Source organism: Peromyscus maniculatus, chromosome 14 (genome assembly GCF_049852395.1).
Source record: "Peromyscus maniculatus bairdii isolate BWxNUB_F1_BW_parent chromosome 14, HU_Pman_BW_mat_3.1, whole genome shotgun sequence".
Taxonomy (NCBI): Eukaryota; Metazoa; Chordata; class Mammalia; order Rodentia; family Cricetidae; genus Peromyscus; species Peromyscus maniculatus.
In genome coordinates, this window is record NC_134865.1 from 63,060,012 (window position 1) to 63,083,067 (window position 23,056).

The window sequence follows — 23,056 nt, forward strand, 5'->3', positions numbered from 1 at the left end:
ACTGTGTTCCGTCCTCACTAGGACACGAAAGAAGTATTTTCTGCTCAGGAAAAAAAAAGTCAGTTTCAGCCACGAGGAGAGAATTAAAACCTTGATGAAGGAAGGAGCTTTGCAAAACCTAAGAAGTGAAAATCCATTAGGGATATCCGTCATCTTTTCCTTCTACTCTGCCAATAAAGGACACTGACCTGACCCTCCCCAAAACTATAATCAAAATTTACTTGATCTATGGACGTCTTCCTGAAACCTAAAAAAATAAAATAAAAATAAACCCAACTATCAGTGGTTCTCAACCTGTGGGTCACAACAATCAGAAATCATATTTCTTTTGTTGTTGTTATTTTTGCTTTTCGTGACAGGGTTTCTCTGTGAAACAGTCCTAACTATCCTGGAACTCACTCTGCAGAGTAGGCTGGCCTTGAACTCACAGAGATCATCCTGTCTCTGCCTCCTGAGTCAGAAATTAAAGACATGGGCCACGACCGCCTCCGCCTGGAGGAAAACATATTTCTTCTGATGGTCTTAACAACCCAGACACTGCTCAGTAGCAAAATTATAGTTATGAAGTACCAAAGAAAATAAATTTATGGTTGGGGTTCCTAAGACCATCAAAAATGTGTATTTTTCTGATAGTCACGACCCACAAGTTGAGAACTGTCTACTAGATTGTCTTATGATACAGACTGTCTATTTTGACCACTGTGCAGGAATTATTCATTTCCCACTTAATCCTCTCTCTCCTTTGGGCCTTGAAACAAGGGGACCTGACTTTTAATGTATCTCCTCCCCACAAATTCCCACCCTGCTCACAAAAAAGGTTTTTCCTTCAGTTTAAACACACATTCTTCGAAAGACTTACTAAGTATTTGCATCAACAGTTGTGCCTCTAGAATACACTCCCCCTGACACAAAAAGAAACATAACTCAGAACAGTCATTCAAACAATGCCTGCAGAGGCATAATGGCTCTGTTTCTTAATGGCTAAATTTCACAAAATAATTTGATTCAGCTTAGCAAATGTGCATATTGAATCACCTTAGGATCCTGTCATTCTATTACACACAAGACACAAGGATAATGAAGAGATTAAAAAGAACAATCCTTTTGTTTAAGCTGCTCAGAGCCAATGGAAGGAGATGACAATTCATTACAATGCTGGGGGGTGGGGACATAGACACTACATCAGTATCTAAGTAGAAACATAAAAGAGAACCTTCCTTCAGAAATATATCTGATCAACTGCCAAAAAAAATGTACTACCAAAATGCTAGAGTAACTTTGAACTCGATTAGTAAAAGCTGATGGTTGATAACATTTTTGTCCAGCTGTATTTATAAGATTGCGTTCAATTCTACTGACTCCATTTTAAAGCGACATTGGTCAAGCGAAGAAAAAAAAGTTCTGAAGACACAGCTGAGACCACAGAAAAAGAAATCAGATTTTAGTTAATTATGATTAAAAATTGGGAGCTAGGCGTGGTGGCCAACGCCTTTAATCCCAGCACCTGGAGGCAGAGGCAGGAGGAGCTCTGTGACTTCCAGGCCAGCCTGAAAAGAGAGTTCCAAGATAACGAGAGCTGTTACAGAAACCCTGTCTAAAAAAAGAAAAAAAAATGTATATGTATGATTAAATTAAAAGCTATTGTCATACGCCTCAGTTGACAAGTGGGACATGGTGGGGGATGGAATGTAGTGAAGTCAGATCTTAGAATGTTTCTCACTTCTTAACGAGATATATTTTTACTCAGAAAACGGTCTTGCAGCTTCCAAAGGATATTAAATTCCTTTTAATGATATAGCTGGTGCGTGGTCGCTACCCTTCACACACCACCACTACATTCAAACGGAGTCACATGAGTCTAGAGTTGGGCAACTCCATAAGGATTATCTGAAGTTTCCTCCTTTATAAGTCATTAAACAGGAGCACACATGGTGAGTTAGTTTGCTAAGGCTGCTGTAACAAAATATGGTAGACTAGGTGGCTTAAACAATGGAAATTGAAGGGAAAGAGTGAGAAAGAGGAAAAACGTGTCAGATATTTGAAGGTTGAGAGTCCCACATTGAAACATCAGTCGGCCGCACGCCTTTAATCCCAGCACTCAGGAGGCAGAGCCAGGTGGATCTCTGTGAGTTTGAGGCCAGCCTGGTCTACAGAGCAAGATTCAGGAAAAGTGCAAAGCTACACAGAGAAACCCTGTCTCGAAAAACCAAAAAAAAAAAAAAAAAAGAAAAAGAAAGAAAGAAACATCAGTCAATTGGAGTTCTCTATCTTCTGTGTGTCTTAAAATGGCATTGTCCTTTTGTGTACACAGAATTGTTGTCTCTCTACCTGTAAAAAAAAAAAGTCAGTTACATTAAATTGAGGACCATGTTCCTCTCTAACAAACCTGTCTCCAACTTCAGTCACGATGGCAGTTTCAGGAAATGAATTTTTCGAGGGCATGAAACAGTTCATAACGTATTACTTCCCCTAACCCGTTAAGCCTTAGTGTCGTGTTTTCCCACTGCCCCAGAGAGGGAGATGTGGTACATATTTTCATATGCCTTGCCTACATCACATCTTATGATACAGGATAAATGTAGAAACAATCACACCTACACCATGAGTCCCCAGACTCATGTATATTATAGAGATCACTTCCCTCTGACATGCTGTCAAGGAGTAGACATTCCAAACAGCCTGGGCCTATGGGGGTCTTCGTGCATTAATAAATTAAAATGAAATCCAGATTCCTAATTTATGGTTTGATAATCTTGATGCTCACGTAAGAGCTGGGGTAGTCACCAGGAAATGGCCATATTCATCGACATTCAACAAGAAGCTGAAAACATCAATCTGAAGATAAATGAATATGAAAGCAAACATCAACAGGAAATACACCCAAGAGACCAGAGCCCTGCATCCGGACAGCTTCCAGGTTCCTGGCACCAACCCCTGGTCTAGTGCAGTGATTCTTAACCTGTGGGTCGAAACCCCTTTGGGGTTTCTAACAACCCTTTCAAACAGAGGTCACATATCAGATATCTTGCATATAAGATATTTACACTGCGATTCATAATGGTAGCAAAATTACAGTTATGAAGTAGCAACAAAATAATTTCATGGTTGGGGTCACCACATGAGGAACTGTGTTAAAGGGTTAGCAGTATCAGGAAGGTTGAGAACCACTGCTGTAATGCCTCATGGACTAGAAGAAGCTTCGGTGGTTAAATGCACAGATTCAAACCTTCACTGTAATATCTAATGGCTATGTGACTTCAAGCAAGCTGCTTTCTCTGTGTTTAATTTCTTCTGTCAATGATGGAAAAGAGTAGTAGCTTATGAGTAGCATTGCTTCGAGAGTAAAATAAATGAACACGTAGGAAGCATCCCATGTGTTGCTATCATAGTTAGAGTTTCTACTGCTGTGAAGAGACACCATGACCAGGACAACATGACGAAGGAAAACATTTAATGTGGTGGCTTACAATTTCACAGGTTAGTCCATTATCATCATAGTGGGACATGGCGGTGTGGAGGCAGACATGGTGCTAGAGAAGGAGCTGAGAGTCCTACATCTTGATTAGAAGACAACAGTAAGTAAACTGAGACACTGGTCATGGCTTGAGTATATCTGAAACCTTAAAGCCTGCCTCTGCGGTGGCACATTTCCTCCAAGTCCATACCTGCTCCAACAAAGCCGTACCTCCTAATAGTGCCACTCCCCATGAGTTTATGGGGGTCAATCACATTCAAACAACCACAGCTTCTCATCATATAGAGTCCTAAATATATGTTAATTGATTGGAACTAAATTCATCCTGAAACATTAGTCTCCTGAGCAACAGGACTTTATTTTGTTCTCAATGTTTGGATGTCTGTTTTTGTTGGCTTTCCATTTGACGGTTTAGATAAGCTCTGCTGGTTAAAACAAGAGCCTAAGATTACACTGAGAGAGCCCAACTGTACAGACTATGAGCTCTACAGCACTAATCCCATATCCAGTTTCTTGAACAATCACGTCAAGTATACTTTTGAGCCATATCAAATACCCTGAGAGGCTAATCAATGAAGAGGATCTGGAATGGGGATGGCCTGAAAACATATGCTCATCTTAGCTCAGCCCATCCTGAGTAGGTATGAACAGGAAAGGAAGGACAGATTCCATATAAGCAGCTGTTGGGTAGCAGACAGATTGGCAGATAGAGACAAGGCTGTCTCGAGCAGACAGCACAGAAGTGTTTTTGCTTGTACCTTGCAAACTCATACCACTGTAAAATAGCAACGGTGGATTGATCATGTCCAGGTTGCAGGAAGTTCAATGTCAAAAACTTCTCAAATATTTATTTTACTATTTCTCTCTCTCTCTCTCTCTCTCTCTCTCTCATTTCTGTTTAAGTAAGTTAGGTTGCTCTGCATTCGGGGAAAAGAGGAGAAGCGAGACTGGGAAAAGAGAAACGGGATCCCTCCCTGTCTTCTGAGAATGTAGCACAAGGACTCAAACAGGACTGGCTGTAGGATTTGTAAAACCCAAAGCAAAACTGAAATGTGAGGCCGTTGTTCAAGACTCACTGAAGGGCAAATCAGATGCTCACTGGGTAAAGGTGTTTGATGGGCTAGCCTGGCAACCTGAGTTCAGTCCCCAGAACCCACGGAAAGGTAAATGGTGAGTACCAACCGACTCCACAAAATTGACTTCTGACCTCCACACAGGTGCCATTGCGCGCACGCGCACACACGTACACATGTACATCATGCATTCACATACACAATAATAAATAAATAAATAAATAAATAAATAAATAAATAAATAAATAAATAAATAAATAAATAAATAATTTTTAAAATTTACTGAGAACATGAGCATAGAAAGGACAAAGCGTCAAGCCAAGTCCCAGGCCCTTCTGCATGCAGGGCCCTGTTAGGTCGCACGTGTCTCAAACCCAGGAAGCCAGGCCTTCTACAAAGAAGCCATGATGTAACCACATGGTGTGGAAGAAAGTACCATAATCCAAAAATCAGTCCTCAAAAAATAAATAAGTGCTGGGCGGTGGTGGCACATGCCTTTAATCCCAGCACTTGGGAGGCAGAGCCAGGCGGATCTCTGTGAGTTTGAAGCCACTCTGGCCTAAAAAGAGAGTTCCGAGACAGCCAGGGCTGGTACACAGAGAAACCCTGTCTCGAAAAAATAAAAAAATTAAATAAACAAATAAATAAGTAAATAAAATTATGCATGGGAAGGCAAGTGTGTTAGCTAAGGATTCTATTGCTGTGCAGAGACACCATGACCATGGCAACTCTTATAAAAGAAAACATTTAATTGGGGTGGCTCACTTGCAGTTCAGAGGTTCAGTCCATTATCATCATGGTGGGATATGACAGCATGCAGGCAGGCATGGTGCTGTAAAAGTAGCTGAGAGTCCTATATCTTGCAGGCAACAGGAAGTGGTTTCAGACAGGACAGTATCTTGAGCACAGGAAACCTCAACACTCATCCCCACAATGACACACTTCCTCCAACAAGGCCATACCTACTCCAACAAAGCCTCACCTCCTAATAGTGCCACTCCCTGTGAGATTATGGGGGCCAATTTCATTCATACTATCACAGGAAGACACAGAGAACAAGGGAAATCCTGGAATTAGGGATTGAGATAAAAGGACAAATATAGAAATAGGAAAATACCTAAATCCAGAAGGTATCTAACCTCCATATTGGTACCAGGGGAGAATGTCCCTTCAAAACAGCCTCTAGTTTGGCCAGAGTTCCCACATGAGTGATGACCACCTAGAGTTTTAGACTTCACTTGATTATATTTGGCAACCACAGATGGCCAATCTCCATTGCAATATCACATAACAACTATATCATAAGAAATAAAAGTAAAATGTTCAATATTTTGATTTGGTTGGGACTGGATAGAAGAGGAATGAACCCACTTTCAACCCATCAAGAAACAAGTATTTAAGTATTGTTGATAGTATCTTTTATGTTTCCACATAAGCTACAAGTCTCTAAGAAGAATCAGAGTAAAGGATTGACACAATAGTATTGTCCACTCATGAAACTGTAATCCTTAGTCATTTGCTACGTAGAAGCACAGCTCATCCCATAATACTCTTTTCTATCATTCATTTATAATTTTAGGTAGTTATGGCAAGTTTATAACATTGCAGTACAAATGCACTGAGGTCAAAATGAGCAACTAATAATATGTTAAACCATTTTAGAGGATTATTAGTGTAGTCAAGCAGTACAGCCTCTGCTGCACCTTTGAAAGGGATAAAACACAAAAGAAATGCAAAATGCCACCTTCTGAATTGTGAACAGTGTTAATGGTTCTTCTAAGATAAAAGAAAACCTAGTATTCTATAGCTATTCTTATCTATTTGTTACATTTAAAAGGAATTTTTTAGTATGTGTTAATGGATACATTTTTCTCGTAATGCACTTTATAACTGATTCATCATCTCATCTGCTTCTTTTTTTTTTCTGGTTCAAAATTTATGTTAAGGAAAGAAAATTGCTTTAGTGATTACCATAGTCACTTGCTGAACAGGCTATTAGGACATGTTATCCTGAAGGCTTGTTCCAATTTGCTGAGTTGAAACAGTTAGGCATGAAAGATTTTACTCACATTATCATCCCTACTCAACCAGTTCTATGCTGTCTGAATCATGGTTTAAAATGTTACAGATTTCAGCATTGCTCCCAGTAAAGACAGAGTCACCACCACCAAACATACCTTGCCCTCAGAAATAAAATAACAGACAAAATATGTGGGAGATAGTGGCCATCAGACAAAGAATGTAATCTCTGAGAGACAGGCAACAGATGATGTGGCAAACCTCACGACTGCCACATTCAAGAAAGCATCTTACCTGTGGTGTAAAGAGAAGGAACGCAGGCAGCAAGTGCCCACTAGATGCTGTAAATCTGGAAAGGGACTTGAGAGCCTTGAGAAGTGGAGGTATATGGAGTTTTCATGACAAACTAAGAGCAGGAAAAAACCATGTGGAGAAAAATTTCTGAGAACCACAGCAGGTCTCCACGGAATACTCAGAAAACTCTTAACTGCTACACACATGTGAAGCAATTAAAACTGGAGAAAGGCATGTCTCCCAAGCTCAGAGGAGGAAACACCTGTCACTTATCCACGATCCAGAATAGCAATTGCTATCAACCAGACTGAAACATTTAATAATTCAGGGATCATTGACTGGGTGTTCAAAAGAGTCTAAGAAATGGTAAGGGATTAGCCCTAGATTAAATGCCATTCTGATCACATGTAACAAATATTTAAAAACAAAATAAATAAAATATAAAATGGTTTTTAAGTAATTTAACTGTAGGAGGGTACGAGGTCCATGTGTTTGCTAATAATCACTAAAGACACCAGAATTGTTAAGCACACAGGCAATTTCTTCAGTTGAAGAAATTGACACCTGTTCACCTGGAAGGCTGGAGTGGATGTTGTTTGATCACTTGCTATTCTGTGGAGCCAGCCCTCACCCGAATCCCCCAGACTTCTGAGTCACTAGAATCATCCTCATGAAAGATTGTCTCATGTACTTTGTAAAAGAGTTTGCTATTATGCCTATTACAAACCCTTCCTTCCTGGTTATCCTGAGCATTGTCTCAAAGTCAGTACAACCCATTCTTGTAGAAGAGGTCACAGGTGCTCTGCAAAAGACATGAACTTTGCAAGGGAATTTCGATGTAGTCGTGACTTAAGTTTTGTTGTGATAATTTTCAGGAGGAAACTTTTTTCCAAAGTTTTATTGTCTTGAAAAAATTTTTTTAACTAAACTGCTGGGCATCAGACTCCAAAAGTTTGAACCAGCCTAGCTAACTATGTCATGCTGAACCAAGTTTCATTCTTGTCTTTCCACAGATTGTTTTACTGCTGGCTGTGACACTTGCAGGGACCCACACATTTAATGGTATTTAATAATAAATATCAAGAGTATTCACATTGGCTGCAAAATAAACTGCCAAATGCTGTAACATTTACAGTGTCTGCAATCCAAACAGGTCATGATACTGGCAAGGCAGCAGAAAACATTAACTCATTTTAGGAAGAAAAATGAGCTAATCTAGATTGACTCGATACCTGCAAAGACACCATAGTTATCAAGCAAGGATATTGTATGGGTTGAATTATCCCTCCGAAATGGTATCTTCAATTTCTAATTTGTAGGACTTATAAATAAGACCTTATTTGAGATATGGCCTTTACATATATCGAAGGCAAGTTTAGGTCATTCTGGATTGGTCCCCAATCCAAGGGTGGATATACTTAAAAGAAGAAGGAAATTTAAACAGAGGGGCACATGAGGAGAGAGCCTTTTGATGATGGGGGAAGAGTCTGGAATGGTTCAAGGCTAGGGATAATGAGGAGCATTGATGACTGCCAAAAGCTAGAAGAACCAGAAAGAATCATCTTCCGGAGCTCTAAGAAAGAGTGTGTTCTTACCCAAAGAATCATCCTCTGGAGCTCTAAGAGTGTGTCCTTGCCCACACCTTGATTGTAGACTTCCAGCCTTACAAATTACAAGAGAATGAATTCATCTCATTTGAAAACATAAAGTGTGTGGAATTTACTTTGTTATAGCAGGTCTTGGGAACTAACATAGACATCAAAAGAGTCACTGTGTTATACAGATTATATGAGAAAGAGAACTTCTAGAAATGAAAACTGTGGTTTATGATATGAAACATATACTCCAAGGATTAGTGGCAGATCAAATATTCCAGGAGAATTTTTAAAAATTGAATTTGGAGACAGAGCTGGAAAAAACCACTCAAATGGAAAGCAGAGAGAAAAAACTTTCAGTCTAACCTTCTCCCAGTGGAACTATTTTGACATCCAATGAGATTGCTATGTTCTTGGGGGGAAAAAAGGTTTCAATATTTTGTTTGTGGGACAACTCCAGTCTGTTGTAAGTGCAACAATTGGAATCAAAAATGAAAAGGAATGAGAAAGAGGAACAGAAAAGACACACATGGGGCTGGAGAGATGGCTCAGTGGTTAAGAGCACTGTCTGCTCTTCCAGAGGACCCAGGTTCAATTCCCTGCACCCACATGATAGCTCACAATCGTCTGTAATTCCAGTTCCATGGTATCTGACACCTTCACACCAGTGCACATAAAATGAATTTAAGTAAATTATTTTTTTAAAAAAGAAAAGACATATGGCTGAAACTTTCAAATTTTAATGAAAATCATAACCTCACGTGTGACACTTAGTGTCAATTGCCAACTTAACAAAATCTAGAATCATCTGGAGAAAGTGCTTCTGGAATGCCCATGTGAGATTATCTTGACTATTTTAAGTGAGGGGGTAAAATACACCTACTGTAGCCTGAACCATTCCCTGGCTGAGATCCTGGACTGCATAAATGAAAAAAAAAAAAGGATACTGAGCTCCAGCATGTACCCATCACTCTCTGCTTCCTAATTGTGGATGTGGTGGGACTTTAAGTTCCTGTTGGCTTGACTTCTCGGTCCTCATGGTGCTACCCTTGAACTGTGATCCCGAATAAACCCTTTCTCCATCAAGTTATTTTTTGCCAGGGTATTTCATATCGATAAACAACAGGAAAATTAAAATATGGCACTCCTCGTCAAAGAAGCTTCTTTTTGTAACCTGTGGAGAGCATTATAGAAATCCACAATTGGTCAAGATGCTGAGAGCAAGTGACCATTGAAAACCCCACCCTAAATGATGCATGTATGACACAACCCCTATACCTATAGAGAAGGGACACTGTGAGAGAGGTAGGTGGAAAGATTGTAAGCACCAGAGGACCGGGATGTCTTCTGAGACACAGTGTCTTCTATGTATGACAGGAAAGCTGCGGTATTGAAATCTCAACAATATGGTCACCTAAACAAGAGCTGCATAATGACAACACCAGTTGACCTGCCAGTGTGAATGGACTATAATATGGAATCTATGAACTGAAAATACACTGCCTTGAGACTTCTGATGAAACAAAGCTCTAAATATGTAAATGGGAAAAGCAGGATGAAGGCACAAAATGGCAATATCGGGTATGAAAGGGTAAGCATTAGGACATATTATGCATGTTTGTATGAATGTATAGAGACAATATTGTAAATAGCTTTATGGCCATGGCTTCAGTAATAGATAACAAATCCTTTATAAAACAAAAACTACCAAATTACCCCCAAGAGAATGAAAGAACCTGAATAACATTACACTTGTTTCTAGAAATTAAATTTGTAGTGAAAAATTCAAAGTTTAATTGGTTTCACTGGTAAACTCTACCAGATAAGAACAAAGTACTAAATTGTAAACAAACACTAAAAGAAATTTAGATGGAGGAAACATTTTCACAATTCAGTCTGTGATGAAAGAATCAACTACTGAGAATACTATACAAAAGAAACTGAGAATACCATACAAAAGAAACTAAAGGAAGGAGTAAGAGGCCACCTTTCCTTAGGAACATCTACACAAAACTCTCAAACAGAATTTCAGTAAAGTTACTGCAAGAATACATTCAGAACAGTCAAAAGGCATTTATCTCTGGGTTTAAGATGGGTTCAACATTCAAAAAGCAAGAACTATAATTCTTCACATTTATAAATTGCCATTGGACCACCACAATGAAGACTGAGAACAATTTCGTTTCCCAGAAAAATCTCTGGGTGTCTGTTTGTAGTCAGTCTCTCTCTTTTGAGATTTCAGTCCTTTGGGGTCTCATATAGCCCATGTGACCTACAACTTGCTGTACCGCCAAGGACCTTGGTCCTCCTGCCTCTGACTCCCACATGCAGGGATTACAGAAGTATACCACCTTACTAAGTTTATCTTCTGCTGGGTTTGGAACCTTGGGCATTCTAGGAACCTTGAGCGTGCTAGGCAAGCACTCAAACCAACTGAGCTACATCCCCAGCCCTAATGTCATGTATATGAATGGTCACATATAAATATATAATTTTTTCATTTGATTTCTTGCACTTATCATTCACATTCAAGATTTATATATAATGTGTAAACTAATGCTGGATTGATTTTTACTGTGGAAAGGCATCTGTGCGTTCACTATCTTCTTAAAGGACATGTGGGACTGTTTATGACTATCCATAAGTTTCTATAAACACTAGAGTGCGTGTATCTTAAGCATACAGTTCAATGAATCTTAATATTTACCTGCCATTGACCTCCAGCCTGTTACTAATCATGTATTTTCAGAATCTTCTCTCTTAATGTCTCTTTTGATTCCCAGCACCCTAGCCTTTCCATCCTGTTCTAGAGTTACATATAAAAGAAACCTTGTAGCAAATCAGGAGTTAGTGTTGCTTTTGTTCCTAGAAGAGTTAGTAAAGCAAATATACTTTCAAGAAGAAAATTGACCCAATCTTTTCATTTGTAATTAATATTTTTGGTTAGTGGGTGAAGAATGATGTGACACTTAAATGTTCTTTTTACTCTCGTTTTCTGGAGAGGATGAAGGGGAATGAAAGCACAACTTCTAGATTCCTAAGCAGACAGACTTGACAGATTGTCACCACGCGGCAAGGGGACCTGCACGCGCAGTTCCCAGTTCTCCACAGCAGATGGCCCCAGAGCCCAGCGCCTGACTCGGCGGAGTTGCTCGGGTTCGGTCAGACAGCGGGTTTCTTGGCTCAAGCTTGAGAGCCACCAGGGCGCGCGACAGTCCCTGCCTGCTCCAGCTTGGAGAGCATCGAGGATCCTCCCAGAGTGTCACATCCCCCTTCGGCTGCACCCTGAGGTGGCCCCGGCTGGGTTGTTGGTTCCAGTTCTCAGCAAAGGTGATTTTAACCTGGAGAAGCCGAAGTTCTGGGAGGGACATTAGAGTATTCCACAACAGTCTCCTCCGTGGTGATATTAGACGAAGTCCATTTGAAGTAGGTCTCCCCGGTCGCTACAGCTCTTAAAGGCTGCTCAGCCAAGAAAGGTGGCTCCAGGAGTTCGGAGACAAGGGAAGAAGAAGGTGCATCTATGAGGCTTTAGAAAAAACTAATGGGTGGGACGGAGAGTACAGCTCAGGGACCAAGGTTGGAACAGAAGGAACTGTGAGGCTGATCGAGTGTGGCAAGCTGACTTGTTTGGATGGAGAGTTGCCTAGGCAAGCGGGAGTACTTGAGAGCCTCTCCTGCCCCCTCTCCAGTGTGCTTTCCAGCGATGAGGTCACAGCCCCTCCGAGTCCTCCTCCTCCCTCCCGTCCCTCCCGCTCCCCGGTCTCCTCCAGCGTCAGGAGCTGGACACTGAGAATGAGGCGACAGCGCGCAACAACGATGGAGTAGCCCAGGAGGTCCCTTGAAAAATGAGGCCAGGGTACCTGCTGCAGCTCGGGCTGCTGCTCGCCCTGCCCGGGAGCCTGTGGGGCAGAGGGTGTGCGTCTCCACCCTGCGAGTGCCACCAGGAGGACGACTTCAGAGTCACCTGCAAGGAACTCCACCGCATCCCCAGCCTACCACCCAGCACCCAGACTCTGTGAGTAGCCAAGGCCAAGGCCAAAGTCCCTGGACAGAAACCATTGGTGCGTGGTGGGGTGCGCGGGTGTCTTGGTCAGTTCCTGCACAAACTCAGTCGCACAGACTTGGGACGGTCGTCCGTGCTGCTGACACAGGGAAAGAGAACCCTTAACAAAACTTGGTTGGTGGCCATGGGAGTTGTGCTTTCTGAAGAGTTACTACTATTCTGTCTACATTTTGCCAACTCCTGGCGCCGGTGGGGTTTAGTTTCGCTTCAGGTGAGAGTAGGACATAAAACAGCTTCAGAACTAACTTTAAAACATTATCTCAGATAATAAAATTGCTCCTCTCCCGCAATTCCCCTTTCAGTCTCCCTAGGTGAGAAATTACCTTAGCCATTTGACTCATCAAATAATAGTTAAAAAGTTCATCAGAGAAGAGTACGGTGGCTCTCGCCTTTAACCCACGCAGTCAGGAGGCAAAGGCAGGTGGATCTCGGTGAGTTCTGGGCCACCCTGGTCTACAGAGTGAGTTCCAGGACAGCCAGGGAGGGCTGTGTAAAGAGATCCTGTCTTAAAACTTAATCGGGAGCCCATTTACAAATGTCCCCTTGGACATGTCCGAACAAAGAAGGGTTCCAGAGGAAATGGGAGGGTAGTAATAGAAGGGAATGGGGGAGAAGAGAATTTCATATATATATGAAATTATAAATGAGTAAATTAAAATTATTTTAAAAATAATAAAAAGTCAGTGTGCCCTTCATCCAATATGTATAGATCCTAACTGTAAACCAACCGCCCAACCTGTATCACCACTTAGCATATCCAGAATTTCTTTTTAATATACATGGGGAAAGAGATGAAATTTCATAAAGCACATTTTCATCTTCATGCTAAGTGTTAAATTCTTAACCAACATTTAAATCAGTGATCCCTAAAACAGATTGGCTAAAAATACCACAGAAAGAGCCGTGAGCCAGAGGGGTTCCCTACCCCCAGAGGACGTGGAGAAAGGTGAAAAGCAATCCTACGTCAAGATTTTTCTCAAGAATTTATCTGATAGGAGCAGTCATCAGGAGAGGACTGCCTCTCGGGTTCATATTTCTGTACTCTGTTAGGTCCATTAGCTGAAACTCAGCCATCCACCCTTGTTTCTTATTTCCCATGGATGTGTTACTGCAGTAACCTCTGAGTAGCACTTCATTCTCCACGCTGTCTTCACGGAGTAAAACACATCCTTACCATAGTGACGAAAGGCCTACAATGGGTTCAGACAGTCTCTAAAACAGAACTCTTGTACAAACTTCAAAAACCCATAAGGACAACCTCATTGCCCTTAGTTCATCTGTTTGCATGCTTATCCAAGCAGGTTGAATACCTAACACCGGGACTCTGTCATGCAGCCTCAAATTCCAAACCAGGCAGCTCGCACACACACACACAAAAAAAAAAAAAAAAAAAAAAAAAAAAAAAAAGGCTTCAGTGAATGAATAAATAAATGCATATTCTTGTCTCAGATTGTCAGAAGCCCAAAGACATGCCTTCTGCAGAGAGTTGTCATTAGTGAAGAGAGATGAGGTTCTGTGAGTGCAAAGGAACTCACCATGACCCTCGAAATGTTGAGAAGGGGAAATGCTGAAAGTGAGAGCATTTCTTCAAAAGGACTAAGTTTTCCTTCTACTTAAAAGAGGCTTTCTGATGCTGTGATGGGAACGAAGAAAATCACTGGCTCATAGGGTGTGACTGCACAGAGACAGGTGCATCTGACCTGGAGAGTGGTGGAGGCCAGATGCTAGACCCTGAAGAAGGAAGCTGTTCTGAGATGGGGAAGACATGGTTGATTTTTGTTTTTAAGTGTGGGTGAACAGCATGACATGCTTGCTCAAATAATGACCTGAGGGATGTTCTCTCACAGGATTTACATTGTTAGAGTGAATCCCTTCTTTAAACTTTCTTATTGCATTTTGTTAGCATATACTGATTATACATAATAATGGTTTCATATGGTATATATGATGTATATATAATGTATTTGATTATATTCAGCCCCATTACCTTCTCTTGTTCCCTTCCCCTTCCATCTGCTCTCCTTCTTTTCTGAACTAGTCTCCTAACTCTGTGTGTGTGTGTGTGTGTGTGTGTCCGTGTCCCAACAAGTTTAACTAGGGTTGCTTACAAAACATGAATGAGGAGTTATAGGAGCATGGGCACCTTCCCATGACAAAACCCCTAAAGAAAATGTCTCTCCCTCCCCAGGTAACCATTAACCTCCTATAAATCCTCAGTAAGGGTGGGGGGCCTCGTGAGCCCCTACGCACTTCATAGCAGGGTGCCGAAAGGTTCAATCTTGTTCAAATTGTGTGCAGGTAATCATAGCTTTTATTAGTTCAAGACTGTTGCCGCCCAGACAGAGTTCTGCAAAACTCCACCCCATGCTATTTTAGAATTGTTAAGAGCTGTGTGACTTATAATGGCTAATGGCTCTTGCAGAGCAGGATGCCTCACTTGGCAACATCCATCAGGATGCTATACAAGCATAGGTTGGCCACTTTACACACTGCTAAGGTGCTGAGGGCATGTGCTATGGTGATGGGAGCAGAGATCTCGTCTTTCTCCACTGCCCATATACCGCCACTGTGGTCTTACATATGGGAAGGGAACAGTTACAATGTGGCTCTGGATCTTTTCCTTACATGCTTCTCCAGAGGGGAACAGCAGAGGCTGGGACAAGGTGGTGGTGGGGAGGCTGCTATCCTTACCCCCCATTTGCATCCTTCAGTCATCGTTGATATGTAAGAAATCGGAAGAAAACATTTACTCCTCTTACTTGAGAATCACACGAGGAAACTCAGAGAGCGCAAAAGAACGTAATCAGAGGTTTGGGCACATGGGGCCACACAGCACAGCAACCTGATTTTCATCCCTAGAAAGAGAGAACTGACTCTCGAAAGTTGTCCTCTGACCTCCACATGAGCACCATGGCACACCCCCCAATAAATAAACGAATGAAAATTCACCTCTCTGGAGGATTTTGAGAAAAGTGGAAAGCAAAACAACAAGACTTTGGCACATAATTACAGATACTATTACCTCCAAACCAAACACGCCAAGCTGGGCCATCGTCACTCTCCTCTGTTCAAAGGGTTGCCATGTGTTGCCTCTCTGCATAAGAGGTGGCCGTTCTCAGAATGGCATTTTGTGGTTTTGTGGATTCTTCGTCCAGAAAAGTGCTGACTCACCTTGCCTTGTCCTTTAACCCAGGAGATAGATAGAGCAGGACACCTGGCATTCTCCCCATCCGTTTCACGACGGCAGCAATGACCACCTGTACCCGCTGGCCTTCCTCCATCGTCTTGAGTCTTGGGCTTCAGTGCAGTGAAGGGTTTGTCCACCCTGTGGGAGTGTGTTCAGAAATGCTGCTGCGATTTTAAGGTTCTGCTTTTAACTGTTTACATGCTGCACCTAAGTGTTTAATGAGTGACTATCACAGTGTTTTCTAAACTAAACAATCGTATTGCACCTTCGGGATTGGGGCCGTGGTTTCCATTTGTGCTATTTACCATTTGGTATGCTCATTAAGTAGGCTCATTTCTTTAGCTGCAATAAGTTTACTTAGGAAAGCTCGTGATGCTGCTAGAGATGGAAAGTTACACTTGATGCATAATAGGTGATGACCAGAAAACAGGACAGAACAAATTAAAAACTACAGTACACCAACAAGAGGGTAGGATGGACCACTGTCTGCAAATGGTCCCAACCAAGGCTGTTTCTCTGACTGTTGAGGGCACTAGAATTTCCCTTTCAGATATTGAAGTGACATCTGACATTTCGTCAAACCATGTTCAGGATACTTTGAATATCTATCTCCTACAACTAGTGACTTCACTAGTACTTCCTGGACTTTTCTGATGTAGTACTCCTGATGGAGAGATAGTGTTAAGAGCATTGGCTGCTCTTCCAAAGGACCCAGGTTCAATTCCCAGCACCCACATGACGGCTCACAACTGTCTGAGACAGTACTCTTCTGAAAAAGGGGGAAAAAAAGTAGACACCCAAGAATGGAGGCTCCTTAAAAGCCATCAAAGAAAGTGGAACATTTGTTTGTCAACTCTGGTTTTTCTTTTTTTAGTTTACAAAAAAAACTAACACTTGTGTACTTCCCCCCCCCCCAACTACACAAGTATTTATTTATATGGTGCCTTGCAGTTTCCAGCAGTCATGCCCCTGAACCTACATGTTAATAAAACTCTACTTAATTATCCCAGAATTTGACTCAAAGAGGTGACTTGAATATATAGAATGGCAGGCACTGTGGGAGGACAGTGGAGTAGTTTGGAAGGCAGAAATAGGTTCACTTAACAATCCAGGAGCATCATAGGGCAAGATACCTGGCATCCTCCTCCAGCTTCTGCACACATTCGAATGTGGACCTGAACCCACACACACATGTACACATACACCTGAAACTGGATTCTGAGATGATGAATGGCATGCCTAACTGGAGCTTTCTGTTGTAGCTGGGTTCTTTTTTGTGTACTCATGTGCATGTGTATATGTATGTGTGTTTGTGTGCACATGTATGTACATGGGTACATGTGCCTTTTGTATGTGCACGAGAAGCCATTGGAGTATGTCAGGTATCCTACTTAGAGGGCCTGAATCCAAGGTTTTTAATTATTTCCATGTCTACAAAAGAAGTGCTGTCTAGACTAGAGGCTGATTCTATTTTCTTATATCGCTTCTGACCAGGCAGGAAACATAGAGGAAGCTAATTCACAATGCTCAAAATACATCGTTAAATAAGTCACTCTTGTGTGAGTGTTATTGGACAATTTATCATCAAGGTGCTTTGTTTTCCCTGTTAAAGCTCAGAAATTGCTCCCATGAATCAATCTACTTGATCATTATTTTCTGATTGTATAGGTGTGTCATTTACATTTCAAATTAAAGCCTATTATTCAAGAGGTTCAGAGGTGTCCTAGAAGTCTACCACACTGCTGGGAACCTGGGATTATGTGGAATTTTATATGCACACAAATCAGCAAATTTCTTAGATTTTTTTTTTCCCAAAGATATCCTTGACCTACCAAAAAGTTGAGAAATTGTGCATTGGACTAACCTGTCATTTTTGTGGGGCTATAAGTACACATTTGGTGTCTACTATGATTAGATCTATTATGTTACAAAGAATGCAAAAACATGTGTTTTAAAAGTAAACAAAACTGCCTGAACTCACGCTTTTCCTTCTGAACACATCCTGACGATGATTACTTTCCTCACTGTACCTTGAAAACACTTCCACACAAAAGTTTACCAAAGGCCCTCAGTCCTTTAAGTCAATGCCATAACAACATATTTTGCACATGCCTCATCCATTGTATCTCATTATATTTTTAATACTAGATTGGCAAAATGGTTCATTGGGTTAAGGCACTTGCCGCCCAGCCTGGTAGCCTGAGCTCCATCTCTGGGATTCACAGAGATCCCACAACGCCTGCAAATTGTCTACTGATTTCCACATATCCACATAAGAGCCATGGTACACACACACACACACACACACACACACACACACACACACACACACACTAGGGAGGGAGGGAGGGAGAGAAAGAGAGTTGAATTAAATGTAGTAACACCAAGCATTTCCACGTTTACTGAAACAGATCTATGTATTCAGCTAATTTTTGATTTTCATTACTGCTGTTTAAAAATAACAGAGAAAAATTTAAAAAATTGACAGATAGTCCCATTTATAGTTCAAAACTATAGGTTGGATTTTAAAGTGTGTAACTGAAATGTCAGACTCAACTGTATGGATTCTTAAGAACACTAGAAAATTTCAAAACAAATTCTTGTTCAGATGTAAGGCAGGCTCTTGTGATTTGAAGGCATCCTGTAAATACAGTTTTGTCATATGTGGACATCCATATACACAAAATCCTGGATTTTTCTGATACAGTCTTAATGATAATACTTTTCCATCAGAATACACCAGAAATCCAAATATTTCTTCATCATTGTAAAAAAAAATCCCACATTGCTTTTGCACGTGGAAAACTCTCCCTAGGGTCCAGCTTTCTCTTTCAGTAGATATGATTTATCCAATTATATAATACATTAAGATGTGGGCTTAAGTTTCAGGCATTAGTTTCATTTTACCCATTCCTGGTGTTACAATACTCATCTCCAAAGAGAGGATTGAAATATTTCTTATTTCCAGGTGTTGTCACTTTGTATCTTGGTATTTCTATAATTTTGTAAGCTGAAAAACTAGAAGGCCAGTTTTGGGGGCAAATCTTTGCACATAGGATCTAGGGAGCAGAGAAATGAGGGGGTCTCCTGGGAGGACGGCTTCAGTGGACTCTTGGGCTGTGTTGTTTTCATCTCACCATCCTTCTCAAGTACTTCTGGGCTTACCGACATGGTCTAAAGGGTAGGGAGAACCAGAAATTCTACCTTTAAATAAACATACGCTACTAGTTCATTCCCTCCCTCTCTTCCTCTCTTCCCCCTCCCCTCCTCCTTCTCTCCTTCCCTCCCTCCCTCCCTTCCTCTTGTTTTTCCCGTAAATATTTATGCTAATACTAGTCTGGCATTGGTGAAACATAATAAATGACCACCTTGACCTTACATTCAAACAGAGAAAGCTTCTAAAATGGGCAGGGTAGGGCAGAGTAAAAGACAAAGACGGGCAGGTCGGGGAAGGACACCTTCAGAGGAGAAATAGAAAGAGAGAGGAGGGAGGGGGAGGGGAGGAGGGAGGGAGAGAGAGAGAGAATAGGAACACTGGAAGTTGCCTTCAAATGGTCGGATGCGATGCCTGCTGTCCTGTCCCTGGTTTGTAAATGGCCATTTTCTTGTTAACTGCACATGGCAGGTAGCTGAGCTCATCAGTCTTGTTTCTTATTTTAAGGGCACTGACTTGGTCACAGAAGCCAAAGCTTCACCTTCATGACCTGATTACAACCCCAAGGACTTCACTTCCTAAATCTGGCATATTGGAGATTTCAATTCCAACCCAGTGTATTTTTTTTTTTTTGGAAGGGGCTCCGATATTCAACCCAAAGCAGAAGTCCTCATTGAAAAGGTGGCATTCAAGTAGAGTGGTAGATGAGTTAAATGGGGGAAGAGAGAGAGCTAGCCCCATACCCAGAAGAGTAAAATTATGAAGAAATGCAAAGATCCAGAAATGGGAGTGACAGTGGAGAAAAATGTGCAGGCTGTATTGAGAAACAGAAGAAAAAACAAGAAAGCTAAGTGGCTGAAGGAGAGAGATTAAGGGGAAATATAGTCCTAGGGAACCCATCATGGTGTGTGTTGTAGGTCATTATATATGATCTATAGAGTGTATTGAGTACATGGATGCATATTCACACACATACATACTGACACACACACGCAGACGTAACTATTTTCTGAATGAGTTAAGATGCTCATAAGCATTTTGAAGAACACTCCCTCTTCCCCTCCCCCCCTAAAAAGTGCAAAGTCTGGTTTCCATTTCGCTAGGATTGCCTTGACTACTATGCATTGTCAAGGAGGTAAGAGCTAGCGATAGCCTGTACCAGCTGAATAGCAGGAAGGGTGATGAAGAATGGTTTATTTTGATGGTAAATCTAACAGGGTTTCCTAAGACTGACTGGTCTTAACAAAAGACAGCAGCTGGTGATGTCTTAGCCCCAGTTCTCATGAACGCAAATTAGGCATGAGAATTCTTACTGGGGAGCTTGATTCCACCCGACAGAATAGAGGAATGTGGCAATGAGGATGGCAGGGTGGGGAGTTTGCAGCTGGTGTGACCCAGTGGTTGCTGTATCCCGTGAGGTCACAGGTGCTAAGCATCTTGGGACTCTGGCTGTCGGAAGGAGGGTCAGTAAACACATATGGCCTGGTTCTTGTGGGCGCAGGGTGGTGCACTGACTCCGCCAACCTTCCAGGTTGCTTGCTCACAGATGGTGAGCTATATGCCGGGCTATCCAGTTCTTCAATGTTTGCATTCCTGAAAATTGTCACGATGCTTCTATGTGATGAATTATTAAATCAAGGAGACTAACTCATTTTAACAGGTGTGTGTGTGTGTGTGTGTGTGTGTAGTTATAGGTGTGAGTATATGTGTGCACACACGGAGGAGGCAAAAGGCTAACATTGGGTGGCTTCAGTTACTCTCTGTTTTTTTTGTTTGCTTTTTGTTTTCGTGGTTTTTGTTTTGTTTGATGATGCATTTTACTCATACAACCTGTACCTCTACTAAAACCCAACCAGCCACAAGCTCCCCATTTGCCATTCTTTATTAAGAGGTCCCACATTTTCATGGGACTCCAGCCAAACCAGACAGGTCCCCGAAATATAGCAGGGGGCCTGCCTGGAAGGGGAAAGGAATGGCTTATGATTCCAACCCAAATCCCTGGAAACAGAAACCCACCACAGACAGACAGATGGACAGACGGACAGACAAGAGCCAGGGAGGAGAATCCACCTCACTCTTGGTTCTCTCCTCTTTGCACCCACTCAAAAAGAAAGCCAAACACTGGCTATGCAGACCCCAGACCACCCACCCACCCATAGCAGCGTTTGTGGGGACCTTCCCCCCATGCAACGGGTGGCCCCAAGGTGACTTCCTATGGCTCTTCCTTTACTTTGGTTCACTCCTGGCCAATTCCTCACATTCTTCCTTCCCTCAGCCTCCAGCTCAGTCACTCTGTGTCTTCTATCACCTACTCGGACCTTTTCTCTCTTGCTCTCTGCTTTCTGGCCTCCTTGCCCCAGGACTTCTTGGGGAAGCAGCATCTCGGGCACCTTCCTCCTACTGAAGGTCCCACTAAGCCCTGTCTGCCCAGCACACAGGACTCACTTCACCAATTCTATTCAACTAGCCTGACTCGTCAGCAAGCTTCAGTAACAACCCCCGCCCCGCCATCTCCACCTCCCCAGCAACGAGACTATAGCTGTATGCCCCCAGGCCCAGGTTTTTGTGTCAGTGCTGGGGATCTGAACATGTGTTTGTATCACAGCTCTTTACCAACTAAACCATCACCCCAGGCCCCATTTTTTAAATAATTTTTAACTACAGCAAGAGTTAAATGTCCTTTTCTCTCCTGTCTTTAAAACTCACCACCAGCATGTTTTCTTTCGTTCAATGATGTGTGCTTTGTCAACGCTGGACTAGACTCATGCTATATTTTCATAAACACATATGCCTCACTTATTGCTCAGCAGCTCTGTAAGGCTGGTGTTTGACTCTAAGTTACACTTTTAAAGTAAGACCTAGAAATACCATCTTTCCTCCCTTTTATGTCATCACCAGTGAGAAAATGTTAATCCCACTGGACAAGTTAATTCCACTACCATAATTTTTGAGCAAAATTTGAAGTAAGATTTATTAAGTACTGGCTAGGGCAATGGACACTGGGCAGGTCCATACCTGAGATTCCCAGGGTATGACACTGAAATACATTAGTCAGAGGCTTATAAAGGCATATCCCACAAGGCTATGTGTTTCCCACCTTCCTCCACTCAGGAGCAAGCATAGGTCCTGACGTACTTCCTGCCTATGTGTGATCAAGCACATCCGTTGCAGTTGGGACAACCAAGCTTGTTTATAGAAGCGAAAACACATGCCTTGTTATCTTACATGAATGCATCCAGTCCTTGAGCAAGTGGGACTTACAGGTTAGAGGTATTTTTGTTTTATAGATCTCTTAAGCACACTAATTTAAACTTAAAACATAACTTTAGCCATCATAAAAGTAAGAATTCAAGCACAGACCTCCTGCTATGAATTCAAGGTGTTCTCTACCCCAGATCTATCTTCCCAAACAGAATTTGTCTCTCTGCCTCTCTATCTATCTATCTATCTATCTATCTATCTATCTATCTATCTATCTATCTATCTATCTATCTATCTCTCCTCTCTCCTCTCCTCCTCACCAGCTGTCTTCCTCCTGTTTTCAACGAGAAAGTGCATGCCACAATCACTCTGAAATTTGCTAAGTAACAGCACTTGTTACCTTCACAACACTGTCCAAATCACCTCTATCTAGCTTCAGCTTTATTTCCAGCATCACAAAAGGAGATCCTGTGCTAAGTGAACAGGCATTCAACAGCCCCTGCCCCTCTCAGCCCTTGACAACTGCTAATTGGCTGTCTTCTCTAGGGTTTTACCTCTCTTCAAGACTTTCTATATAAATAGATATTAAGGATATATGACTTTTTGTGCCTTGCTTCTTTGACTAAGAGTATTGTCACACTATAGAAATGGAGTGTGAGTGACCAAACAAGCCACCCGATGGAGAACTGAGTGTAAACAGGCTGATCTAAAGATTGGAAGACTTTCCAGGCCCCTTTGATTTTTAACACACCAGTATAGAGAACATCCCCAATCTATGTCTCAGTAATTACCTTAGATTAAAAAATAATAATAATAAACACTGACTGAATATTCACTCATGTTTTTCAGAAGCTTAAGCAGCAAGCCATTTTCCAATACTAAAAAAATCTTGAGTGCCATCTTGTGAAGGACAGTATTTTTAGCTACTTGGCCAAAGAACGGTGTACATTTGTTGCTTCTGAGCTTCGTGGTAATGTTAGGCAAGGAGATGATGT

The 23,056-nt window shown here is 41.8% G+C and overlaps 1 protein-coding gene across 1 annotated transcript in view; it reads left to right on the forward strand.

Annotated features, from left to right (window-relative positions):
* Window positions 1-11,700: 11,700 nt before the first annotated feature.
* The window catches only part of Tshr (thyroid stimulating hormone receptor), a 138,368-nt gene continuing 127,012 nt past the window's right edge, over window positions 11,701-23,056 (forward strand). The window contains exon 1 of the mRNA XM_006987273.4: window positions 11,701-12,471. Within this exon, the coding sequence (XP_006987335.1) occupies window positions 12,302-12,471 (170 nt within the window). The 5' untranslated portion in view covers window positions 11,701-12,301. The remainder of the gene's footprint in view (window positions 12,472-23,056) is intronic.